The sequence below is a fragment of the Doryrhamphus excisus genome, linkage group LG11 (genome assembly GCF_037039965.1).
Source record: "Doryrhamphus excisus strain RoL-2023G ecotype Guam linkage group LG11, RoL_Dexc_Guam_v1.1, whole genome shotgun sequence".
Taxonomy (NCBI): Eukaryota; Metazoa; Chordata; class Actinopteri; order Syngnathiformes; family Syngnathidae; genus Doryrhamphus; species Doryrhamphus excisus.
Genome location: NC_136367.1, coordinates 1,553,467 through 1,565,892, shown reverse-complemented (window position 1 = coordinate 1,565,892; position 12,426 = coordinate 1,553,467). Strand labels below are relative to the sequence as shown.

Genomic DNA, 12,426 nt, shown 5'->3' with positions numbered 1-12,426 from the left:
TTTGTAATTTTGGGAAAATTGTATTGGGAAAAAGTTATTATATTGCGGGAATAAATTCAAAATATTCTGGGAATAAAAAGTATTTTAAAGACAGTTAAAAATAAAAAAGCACTATACTTATATACTTATATAATATATATATTATATATAATAATTATATAAAAAATATATAATATTATATAAAATTATATATACACGCAGTAGTTACCCAGCATACATTAGTATAGCATAATAGGACTCCTTTAAACAAAACAAAATAAAGTTTGTAATTTTGGGAAAATTGTATTGACAAAAAGTTATTATATTGTGGGAATAAATTCAAAATATTATGGGAATAAAAAGTATTTTAAAGTCAGTTAAAAATAAAAATGTTGTATACTTATATTATATATTATATATAATAATTATATAAAAAATATATTATATAAAATTATATATAATTTTATATTTATATATATACACACAGTAGTTACCCAGCATATTAGTATAGCATAGTATTGTCTTTCATATTAGTGTTCATATCTATACCTACCTACAGTACTCCTTATGAGTGGATGGATCCAAAATATCAATATCCAAATATCAATAATAATACCAAGAGTATCGGTTATGATATCAGTTTAAGAAAGCGCACAAGCATATGATTTATGACTGCATTCATACATTGTTTCATGTATTTAGTTATTATTTATTGTATGTGTATTCATTCCTTTATTTCCGTGTTTATTCTTTATCCTTTGTTTCTGTTTCTTTTCCAGACAGGAAATGCACACATTAATTAGTTAAATGATCTTTGTTTTTTTTTTTTATGAAATTACTACCTGGTCATCACGATACTTTCCAAAGCAAGTACATCCCAAGTGGATCTGCTTCAGAGGCTCATTATGTTGCTAACTACTTCAAGTCGTTAGCCGTTCCATAACATGCAAATTCATTGGAAAAACTAAAGAAGCCCCAAGAAGTGCTTTGTCAGCTATCATTGCTTCAGAAGCATTTGATGGCCAAAACATCAAATTAAGCTTTTTTTCTGGGTCAAGATGAATAATGATGGTCTCATAAAGTTACTACTGAGTGTCCTAGTTAGCACAGCTAGATTGGTTTCTATGGACCGTACCAAAATATACAATATTTATAGTACATGGTACTTCACAAAAATGAAAAAAATACACCAAATATTTTTGTATATTTTTTTCATGGACTAACACTTTGGTCCGATGTAAAGTAGTCAGTGTAAAGCTTGTATAACAGTTTAAAATTGACTCCACCCGGACAAATCACACATGACAGGAAACAGGAAGTGAGAAAGTACAAAGGAGTGTTCAGAAGCTAACGCACTGTAGGGCTATTTTAACGCGTCCACACAAATGCACACAATTTATTTGAGCTGTCATAAAAGCAAAACATATTTGTGTCAATATTTTTTTATTTTTTTTTTAGTCAGGGACTGATATTTTCCTTAAACATACTTATGTTCTACTGCTGATTACTAAAGAATGGAAAAAAACAGAAACAACTTATTTCTGATAAAAAAAAAATATTCTTGAAATGTATCTTTTTACAAAAAAATGTTGGTTTTTTTTAGTCAGGAACTGATATTTTCATGAAACGTAGTTATGTTCTAATGCTGATTACTGAAGAACAGAAAAAGGCAGAAATTTTTTTTTCTGATGAAAGAAAAAATATTCTTCAAATGTATCTTTTCACACAAAAATGTGTTTTGTTTTTTTTTAGTCAGGAACTGATGTTTTCCTGAAACGTACCTATGTTCTACTGCTAATCACTAAAGAATGGACAAAGGCAGAAACTAACTTTTTTTTCGGATGAAAGAAAATTATGCTGGGAAAGTAGCTTTCCCCACACAAAAAAATTGTTTTTAGTTGGGAACTGATATTTTCCTGAAACGTACATATGTTCTACTGCTGATTACTAAAGAACAGAGAAAGCCAGAAAGTAACTTTTTTTTAATGAGAGAAAATTATGATTGAAATGTAGCTTTTCCCACACAAAAAAAATGTTTTTAGTTGGGAACTGATATTTTCCTTAAACCTACCTATGTTCTAATGCTGATTACTAAAAAACAGAAAAAGGCAGAAACAATTTTTTTTCTGATGAAAGAAAAAATATTCTTCAAATGTATCTTTTCACACAAAAATGTGTTGTTTTTTTTTAGTCAGGAACTGATGTTTTCCTGAAACGTACCTATGTTCTACTGCTAATCACTAAAGAATGGACAAAGGCAGAAACTAACTTTTTTTTCGGATGAAAGAAAATCATGCTGGGAAAGTAGCTTTCCCCACACAAAAAAATTGTTTTTAGTTGGGAACTGATATTTTCCTGAAACGTACATATGTTCTACTGCTGATTACTAAAGAACAGAGAAAAGTAACTTTTTTTAATGAGAGAAAATTATGATTGAAATGTAGCTTTTCCCACACAAAAAAAATGTTTTTAGTTGGGAACTGATATTTTCCTTAAACGTACCTATCTTCTACTGCTGATTACTAAACAACGGAAAAAGGCAGAAACAACTTTTTTTCTGATAAAGGAAAAAATATTCTTCAAATGTATCTTTTTTCACAAAAAAAAAATTTTTAGTCAGGAACTGATATTTTCATGAAACTTAGTTATGTTCTGATGCTGATTACTGAAGAACAGAAAAAGGCAGAAACAATTTTTTTTCTGATGAAAGAAAAAATATTCTTCAAATGTATCTTTTCACACAAAAATGTGTTTTTTTTTTTTTGTCAGGAACTGATGTTTTCCTGAAACGTACCTATGTTCTACTGCTAATCACTAAAGAATGGACAAATGCAGAAACTAACTTTTTTTTCTGATGAAAGAAAATTATGCTGGGAAAGTAGCTTTCCCCACACAAAAAAAATTGTTTTTAGTTGGGAACTGATATTTTCCTGAAACTTACCTATGTTTGACCACTGATTACTGAAGAACGGAAAAAGGTAGAAACTAACTTTTTTTTCCTGACGAAGGATGAGAGTCTGATCTATCTTTTTTTATGAAGACACAATATTCTGAAAATTGTCCTATCTAGTTATCTAGCATGAAGTGCTAGGAGTCATGAATGCAAATATTCATATAGTATAGTGCCGTCCCAAATGAATTGATCAACTGCTACTACGGTTGCATTGTCTTAATGCAGTATCTGAGTGTAGTATAACTTAAAAAGATTATAAAAGGAAACTGCTGGACTTGAAATTGGATTAATGTAATCCCTCTGCAAGTAATCTTTCACTTTCCAAACCTGCGCAGCTTTTGGATGACAAGCAATATACGATTAGGAGAATAATCTCAGACTTAGCTGAATGGAAGACGGTATTTTTTTTTGACTTATTTTCCTCCGTGCTAAAAATGCCAAAGCGACATTCTGTAGTACTACGATGAGGAAAACACGTCAGTGAAAAATAATAACAATCATGATACGTTGGGTTTCTGAAGTCAGGCATAGCACAGCAGCTTGGATTCTTGGAGGCTGCTTAAGGTCTTCTTCCGGACCTCAGGAGGACCCTCACACTTCAGGGCCTCCCGAGGCGACAGGGTTACGTTGGTTTGTCTCATCCACTGCACCAACTGGACGATATTGCAGTCACACTGCCATGGATTGTCGTGGAGGTGCAGCTTCTTCAGGGCTAGGAAGCGCGTGAAAGACGGAGAACATCAGGTAAGCATTTTCAACATCGGGGTGACACTCTGAGTCTTACCAGGAATTCGGGCCAACGTGTTTCCAGCCACTGTTTTAAGACGGTTTCCGCTGACGGCCAATTGAGAGAGCTTGGGCATGTCCTTGAACGCATCAGGTGGTAGGTGTTCCAGATCGTTGTTCCTCAAGTAGAGTTCCTATTTTACAAAAATTGTACAAAATTTTACAAAAAATGTAGTCAAAAATATGAAAGAAAAAAGTAATTTAACAAGAATAATTATTCAATAAACAAAAAAAACAACAAATAATGTTTAATGAAATTTTGGAATGTTACGTTGGGGAAATTAATAATAATTAAATTAAAAAAATAATAATATGAAAAGAAGACAAAATTGGAACAGTTGGAAAACTAAGCAGAATTGGGGGAAAAAGCTGTAATTTTTGGAGAATAAAGTCAAAATATTACAAGAAAAAAGTTGTCTTCCACCGTGAAAAAACATTTTAGTAGCATAGCAATGAAATATTAAAGGAGGGTTTTTTTAAATCGCAAAAAAGCAAAACAAAACAAATTATGTAGGATAAGATGTGTTAATAAAATGGGAATAATGTCATAATATTATGAGGAGAAAATCTAAGGAGAAGGTTTTGAAATTTTTTAAGGTGAAATTTTGGAACTTTACATTGGAAAAAACATCATAATATCACTAGAACAAAGTCAATATTTATTTATTAATTAAGTCATAATATTATGAATAGAAAATTTACTAAACAAAAATTTAAACAGTTGGAAAACTGAGCAGAATTGGAAAAAAAGCTGGGATTTTTGGAGAATAAAGTCAAAATATTCCAAGAAGAAAGTTGTCTTCCACCGAGAAAAAACTCGAAAAAACATTTTAGTAGCATAGCGATGAAATATTAAAAAAGCGTTGTTTTTTTTAGTCACAAAAAAAACAAAATGAATTATGTTGGAGAAAAAGTGTTAATAATATGGGAATAAGGTCGTAATATTATGAGAAAAAAAATCCAAGGAGAAGGTTTAAATATTGGAAAAAAATTCCAGCAAAAATTGGGAAAAAATATAATTTCTTAGCACTCACACTAGAACAATATGCCGTTTTTTGGATGAGTCTTTGATATCTGTCGGAAACTATTCGTATTTTTCCCCCAAATGCTTTGACCATTTCAAGCAGACGGCGATCCGGATCAGTTCTTCAATGTCCCATTTCTGACAATTCCCAAAAATGTCATCCAAATCCAATTGAGAACGTTTCAAGTTAGCTTTTTAACACCCCTGCGTTACACAGCGGAACCCGTTTATGTCGACAACCCGTCTACGTGGAACAGCAACGTTACCTGCAGCACCCCCAGGCCAGTCAGCGTCAACGGGCTCAGGGTCGACAAAAGGTTGTTGTCAAGAACCAGCATCTCCAGAGAGCTCAATGGCTTGAAACCTCCAGCAGGAAGGCTTTTCAAACTGGACGCAGGGAAGAAACAATCAGAATATTCACTCAACAAAACGACCGACGCGACGCTTCTTCTTGATCCCGTCTTTCCTGAGCTGAACTCAAAGATGTAGAGATGTACGCAAAAGGTCTATCTCTCAAAAAATGGGTTCAGTTGCCTTTATTAAATCCTACCCCTCCATCTGGTACTTTTTACAATCACTAACTGTTACATTTGTTCACTTCCTGCTTTCAATTTGGTAATTTGAAAGACCGGACTGCGTCGAGATGGGCGTGGCGGCGCACCATAGGAGGCGTCCACATTTTCAACTTGGCACAATGATAATTTCGTGACAAAACAGCCCGGTAAAGGTGTGGAGAAAGGTTACCAGCTCTGATCTAGTCTATTCGGAGCGCAGTCGAAGCGCAGCCTGCTTTATTGTAAATTGGCTGACAGACCTGTCCTACAAAATTTTAACATTTTAGAGGCGAAAAAAAAGACAGATCCACTCATTGCTCATCTCCGAGATCGCCCTTCTCGCCCCTCCCCTTGGCGTATGTGGTGACAGTTTAAGGTTTTTTTTTTAAATAATGTACCTCGTACTGAAGTACTCGGTGATATGAGCATCCAATGCCATAATGGGTACCATAGTAAGTGTCAATATAGTGATATATATAGCACATCATGACTGGTTCAAGACTCTTCATCCTTGTATTTAGCAAACATCAACTGTTACATTTGTTCACTTCCTGCTTTCCTAATTTAATTTTTTTGTTTTTTTTAATTTTATTTTTTTAATTTAATTAATAATTTAATTTAATTTAATTTAATTTAATTTAATTTAATTTAATTTAATTTAATTTAATTTAATTTAATTTAATTTTATTTATTATTTTATTGGATGACATTTTTAGCTAATTGGTTATTTTTAGCCTTATGCATTATTTCAGCTGTTTGAAGATGAACTATATCAGCAGGTTGAAGTATTTGTGATTTTAGAAATAAGGAGTTAGTATGTTCTCTGTAGGCGGCATAATGAATTATCCTTACTGGCCTTTTTTTGCAGTACATTTAGCGAGTGAAGATTGCTTTTATAGTTATTAGCCCATATTTCCACACAATAAGTAAGATATGGTAGAACCAGAGAGCTATAAAGAGTGTGGAGTGGTTTCTGATTCGGTTTGTACCAGCGCTGAAGTCTTCACCGTTACCTGTTATTGTCCAGGTTGAGGAACATGAGTTGTCGTAATCCGGTGAAAGCCTTTGGAGACATCTTCTGGATGCGATTCAGGGAAAGATCTAAGACTTTGAGCGCGATCAAAGGTTTGAAGGTATTGGGTGATAGCACCGTCAAGGCGTTTTCGGGAAGATCCAGCTCTGAAAGGTTCCTCATGCCGATGAACATGTTGGCTTTGAGGGAGCCTATCTGGTTCTGCCCCAACATGAGGAATCGAAGGTTTAAGAGATCCTACATAGAAGAAGCAACATTAAGATCGTGACACAATTGTCTTTTGATTCTGGTTGTCGTTACCTTGAACGCCCTTGGTGGGAGGTATTTGACGTGATTGCCATGAAGACTAAGAAGCGTCAGCGTCTTGGCGCTAGAAAAAGCTTGGCGGTGGATGGACTTGATGGCGTTATGTTCCAAGATTACACTTTCGATCCTCGGAACCGCTCCCAAAATGTTAGCCTGCAGGTCTGTGATGCCATTCTCACCTTTAAAGTACCAGGAATTAATGACATTAGAACAACTTCACAGATATAATGGGGTGTCATTTTGTGGCGCAGCGCAAAGTGGCGCAGGGTGACGGAGCGTGGCGCATTTGCCCGCGCAGTCGTAATTTGGTCCAGTAAACTACTATGCACAGCCAATTTGGTAATTTAGTAGACTGGACTGCGCCGAGATGGGCGTGGCGGCGCACCATGGGAGGCGTTCACATTTTCAACTTGGCACAATGACAATTTTGTGACCAAACAACGCGGCAAAGGTGTGGAGAAAGCTTACCAGCTTTGATCCGGTCTATTCGGGGCGCAGGTGAAGCGCAGCCTGCTTTATTGTAAATTGGCTGACGGACTTGTCCTACAAAATCAACATTTTAGAGTAAAAAACTCCACACAAAAAAAGCATGACAGATCCACTGGTTGCTCATCTCCGAGATCACCCTTCTCGCCCCTCCCCCCCCCCCCCCCCTTGGCGTATGTGGTGAATTTCGGCCATGTTGGCATCAGAAGCGCAGTCCAGGCAAAGAGAGGTGTTTATTTAATTGGTTAAGATTACACTCGGGTGTCTTAAACCCTTTCACGCGTTCTCTCTTCCCTCTTTGCCACTTGCGGCGGCGGAAGGGACGGAGGCGCGGGTGCGCTGCGCTGCGCCAGACTGCGCCGCTCACAAAATTTGCGATGATCTATGTTGTTGTTTCGTGCTTAGAGCCTTAGATAAATTAATGTACGATAAACTAAGGACCCGTTATTCCACCAGGAATAACGAAGGACCCGTTATGTACCACAGGCCCCGTGTGTTTACCCAGTTTGAGGACCCAAGCATCAGACGGCAGTCGGGAAGGAAAGGAGCGAAGGCCTCTCTTATGACAGTTGACCTCCGTCTTTTCTTGCCCGGACTTCTTGGAACACTTGCAGGAATCGGGACAGACCTCAGCTCCAGCCTTGGCCATCCAGATGATCGAGACCAGGATCAAGTAGGTCAAGCGTTTCATCATTCAGTCTGGATCAACAACGGGTTTCGTTGTCCTTTACGTTTTTTTTGGCGAGAGAGGAAGAAGGTGATGGCAGAGGTGATGATGTAACTCTACAATAGGAGAGAGCAAATTTGGGGCAGTTTTAAGCAAAAAAAGGAAAATTTTAACACATGCAAATGTGAAATTTGTCAAAAAAAATTTTGTCAAAAAACAATTTTTGTGTTTTTTATGTTGTGGCATCATTGTTTTGTTTTTTTTTGTTGAGAACTGATATTTTGCAGAAATTTACTTATGTTAATGAGTGCAATCTGAGTGCAGTTGTTAAAATTTTAAAGTACATTTTAAAAAGTAATACCGTATTTTCCGGACTATAGGTCGCACTTTTTTTTCATGGTCAACGATGGGATTGAACTCGGGTCGGTATAACATTTTTTTTTGGATTACATTTTAACTTTGTGACTAAAGTGACAATATTTTCCCTCATAATATTACAAAATTTCAACTCGAAATTTCAACTCGAAATTTCAACTCGAAATTTCAACTCGAAATGTCAACTCGAAATGTCAACTCGAAATGTCAACTCGAAATGTCAACTCGAAATGTCAACTCGAAATGTCAACTCGAAATGTCAACTCGAAATTTCAACTCGAAATTTCAACTCGAAATTTCAACTCGAAATTTCAACTCGAAATTTCAACTCGAAATTTCAACTCGAAATTTCAACTCGAAATTTCAACTCGAAATTTCAACTCGAAATTTCAACTCGAAATGTCAACTCGAAATGTCAACTCGAAATGTCAACTCGAAATGACAACTCGAAATTTCAACTCGAAATTTCAACTCGAAATTTCAACTCGAAATTTCAACTCGAAATTTCAACTCGAAATTTCAACTCGAAATTTCAACTCGAAATTTCAACTCGAAATTTCAACTCGAAATTTCAACTCGAAATTTCAACTCGAAATTTCAACTCGAAATTTCAACTCGAAATTTCAACTCGAAATTTCAACTCAAAAATTTCAACTCAAAAATTTCAACTCGAAATTTCAACTCGAAATTTCAACTCGAAATTTCAACTCGAAATTTCAACTCGAAATTTCAACTCGAAATTTCAACTCAAAAATTTCAACTCAGAAATTTCAACTCGAAATTTCAACTCGAAATTTCAACTCGAAATTTCAACTCGAAATTTCAACTCGAAATTTCAACTCGAAATTTCAACTCAAAAATTTCAACTCAAAATTTCAACTCGAAATTTCAACTCGAAATTTCAACTCGAAATGTCAACTCGAAATGTCAACTCAAAATTTCAACTCAAAATTTCAACTCAAAATTTCAACTCAAAATTTCAACGTTATTCCTGAAATCAAATTTTCAGAATGTCTCTTGGGCCAACAATAAAAAACAGCCCATGGGCCTCAGTTTGGACACCCAAGTTGTACATCCACGTAATCAAAATAACATCAACTCAAAGCGTTACAGAACCACTTTTTGACAAACATTCATTCATTTTCTACCGCTTATCCTCACGAGGGTTGCGGGGGGTGCTGGAGCCTATCCCAGCTGTCTTGGGGTGAGAGGCGGGGTACACCCTGGACTGGTGGCCAACCAATCACAGGGCACATATAGACAAACAACCATTCACACTCACATTCATACCTATGGAGAAAACAGTGCAAATTTCACACACAGATCGCCGAGAGTGGAATTGAACTCTGGTCTAACTGTGAGGCCGGCGCGCTAACCACTCATCCACCATGCAGTCGTCTTTCCATTATTTTGAATAAAAAAAATATAAAAAAATATATCTGAATGTACTACTTTGTGGACGTCTCTTGTAAATAATACATCATGTAGTTTTATCAAGAGGCTACAAGAACCAGAGTCAGTACTTCATATTTTATATGATTTTGAAGTTCATATGGTGAGTAGCGGCTTTTTAACACATCCGGCTTTCATTCGGAGACGTGCTTCTATCCGCCTGTTCGGAGCTCTTCATTCCATAAACTTTCCAAGTGTTTTGAAAGTTCTTTCTCTAAAAGCAGCAGCCTGATGTACTCCATGTCCATTAACCAAGTCCATGTCCATTAACCAAGTACAAGACTTTAGTAACATTTTCTGTGCTCCATGAACTAAATATTGTACATCAGTGGCTTTTGGACTACTTTGACACCCCGGCATTGAACATATGTGGTGCTGATTCCTTAAAATGACTGAATTAAAGAGACGTGAGTCTGCTGCTAGCAAGTGAAGAGAAGAGTAGGATGGATAAGTTGGAGAAGAACCCTCACATGAAGGATGTAGAGAACATCCAGTACATCATCACGCTCGTATTGCTCAAAACCAGGACAAAGAAATACCTTTGGAACAATATATACTCTGTTTCAATGTACCTTACTTGGTAGTATACCAAAAATATATACTCTGTTTCAATGTACCTTACTTGGTAGTATACCAAAAATATATACTCTGTTTCAATGTACCTTACTTGGTAGTATACCAAAAATATATACTCTGTTTCAATGTACCTTACTTGGTAGTATACCAAAAATATATACTCTGTTTCAATGTACCTTACTTGGTAGTATACCAAAAATATATACTCTGTTTCAATGTACCTTACTTGGTAGTATACCAAAAATATATACTCTGTTTCAATGTACCTTACTTGGTAGTATACCAATCTGAGTGCAGTTGTTAAAGTTTTAAAGTACATTTTGAAAAGTAATACTTATTTTTATTACAAATAAAAATGAACATGTAAAAATAATTTATAAATGGAAATATATAATATATAATGTATAATGTATAAATAACATAATTTATTAATTTAATAAATGTAATACATTTATTTAATAAAAACAGTAATGATTCTTTTTGTTACTAAATAATACAAAAATATGAAAATATTTTGTACAAGAAATACTTTTTATTAAAATTAAATATAGAATTAAAAAGTATTATAGAATAACAAAGAATTAAAAAATATTATAGAATAACATATTAATCAAATGTTACTATTACATATGAAATATCAAAAAATGCCTTGCCCAGCATTGAAGGTACATTTTATTACAATTAAAGCTATAGAAATATATATATATATCACATATTAATACTATATTATATATATAATACATAATATATAACATATACTGTATAAATAACATAATTTATTAATTTAATAAATTTAATAAAAACAGTAATTTTTGTTTTTGTTATTACAAAAATATGAAAATATTTTGTACAAGAAATACTTTTTAAAATTAAATCTAGAATTAAAAAATATTACAGAGTAACATACAATATTAATCAAATGTTACTATTACATATGAAATATCAAAAAATGCCTTGCCCAGCATTGAAGGAAAATTTTAATTATAGGTATAGAAATATACATAGATCATATATATAATAAATTATATAAAAAAATATATTTGCATGATTTTAAATAGAAATATATCATACATAAAATAACTTTTATATTATATTTATTTATACCTATTAGTTTTATATACAGTATATACCTGTACTTTAAAACTGCATTTGGATTAAAATACAATATACTAGATATATTCACATTTGTACTTCTGTAATACTTGTCAGTATCAGCTTAAACAATCCTCTTTTTCATGAATGTCTGATTACCCCCCCCCCCCCCCCAAAAAAAAACCCCGACACTTACCCGAGCAAACGTCTGTGAAATTAGCCCAATGTTTCAGATCCACCACGGTGACACCAGACAACATCTGAGGTCCTGCAAATGAATTAGGACACTTTCTGTCAGAGTACACACAAGAGTACTCAAGGTGTTGCGTAAGAGATGCATGTGCATGTAGTGTGCAATCGAACACAGGAAGAACAGTCGCCAGTGTGCTGGTGTTTGAGAACGCACCTTCAGCCTCGGCAAACCGTGAAAAATGGGTGTGAAGTTCTGCAGTATGGCAGCATCCAGAGAAATGTGTCAGCCGCAGATTATGGCATTGGTCCAAGTTCCCGTGTGTGTAGTGTGTAGTGTGTAGTGTGTACTGTGAAGTGTGTACAGGCCTGAGTGTGTGTCTTTTTTTATGGCATCAATAATGTTGGTCTAGATCCAATAGCAGGTACACACGGCGAGTTCATTGATTGATTTTGGGGATTTGCATTTAATTATTTTCATCATACTTTTTCCATTTTTCTGCCCTATAAATGTAGTTAATGTTGTATTTTTATGTTAAATGATGCCAAAGTTTCAGATAATGAGCTCTGCGCATTTGGAAGTGAGCCCTGAAAAAAGTTTGGGATGGCTCAAAAACGCTCGGTTTCAAAAGGCGTGGTAAAATCTGCTCCTTTGTGATGTCACAAAGGGGTGGACTTCCTTATATGGTTCATAGCGAGGAAGCACTTTGGGCGTGTGACCAACCACAGCAGAGTGGGCGGGTTGTGGGTGGGATGAATTAAAACAAACAGGAAGCACAAATTAAAGGGAATAGGTGCAGATTCTGGAAAATCTAGTTATTGTGTGTAGCTGCTCTATAGAGTCCACAACTCAATACAAAGGTTGGAAAAATTAGCATAAAAGGTCCCCTTTAATATTTGGATCCGGGTACTCCGGTTTCCTCCCACATTCCAAAAACATGCTAGGTTAATTAG

At 34.8% G+C, this 12,426-nt stretch overlaps 1 protein-coding gene across 2 annotated transcripts; it reads right to left on the bottom strand.

Annotated features, from left to right (window-relative positions):
- Positions 1-2,602: 2,602 nt before the first annotated feature.
- LOC131134581 (uncharacterized) lies at positions 2,603-11,809 on the bottom strand. 2 transcript variants are annotated; one of them, XM_078794517.1, is made up of 7 exons: positions 11,480-11,809; positions 7,623-7,904; positions 6,630-6,814; positions 6,310-6,566; positions 5,009-5,129; positions 3,717-3,852; positions 2,603-3,644 (listed from the first exon to the last, which is right to left on the bottom strand). In XM_078794517.1, exons 2-7 carry the CDS (start codon positions 7,813-7,815, stop codon positions 3,454-3,456), a joined length of 1,083 nt encoding a protein of 360 aa, XP_078650643.1. In that variant the 5' UTR covers positions 7,816-7,904; positions 11,480-11,809; the 3' UTR covers positions 2,603-3,453. The 2 variants fall into 2 exon arrangements, with proteins under 2 accessions (XP_078650643.1, XP_057936020.2); XM_058080037.2 differs by lacking the exon at positions 11,480-11,809 and having other exon boundaries at positions 7,623-7,984.
- Positions 11,810-12,426: the final 617 nt, after the last annotated feature.

Coding starts and splice junctions, on each gene's coding strand:
- LOC131134581 (XM_078794517.1), bottom strand. CDS start 7,815: ATGATGAAACGCTTGACCTACTTGATCCTGGTCTCGATCATCTGGATG. Junction 5,130..6,309: donor CTCAACCTGGACAATAACAG/GTAACGGTGAAG, acceptor CCCTGCGTCCAG/TTTGAAAAGCCTTCCTGCTG. Junction 3,853..5,008: donor CTGGCCTGGGGGTGCTGCAG/GTAACGTTGCTG, acceptor TTTGTAAAATAG/GAACTCTACTTGAGGAACAA.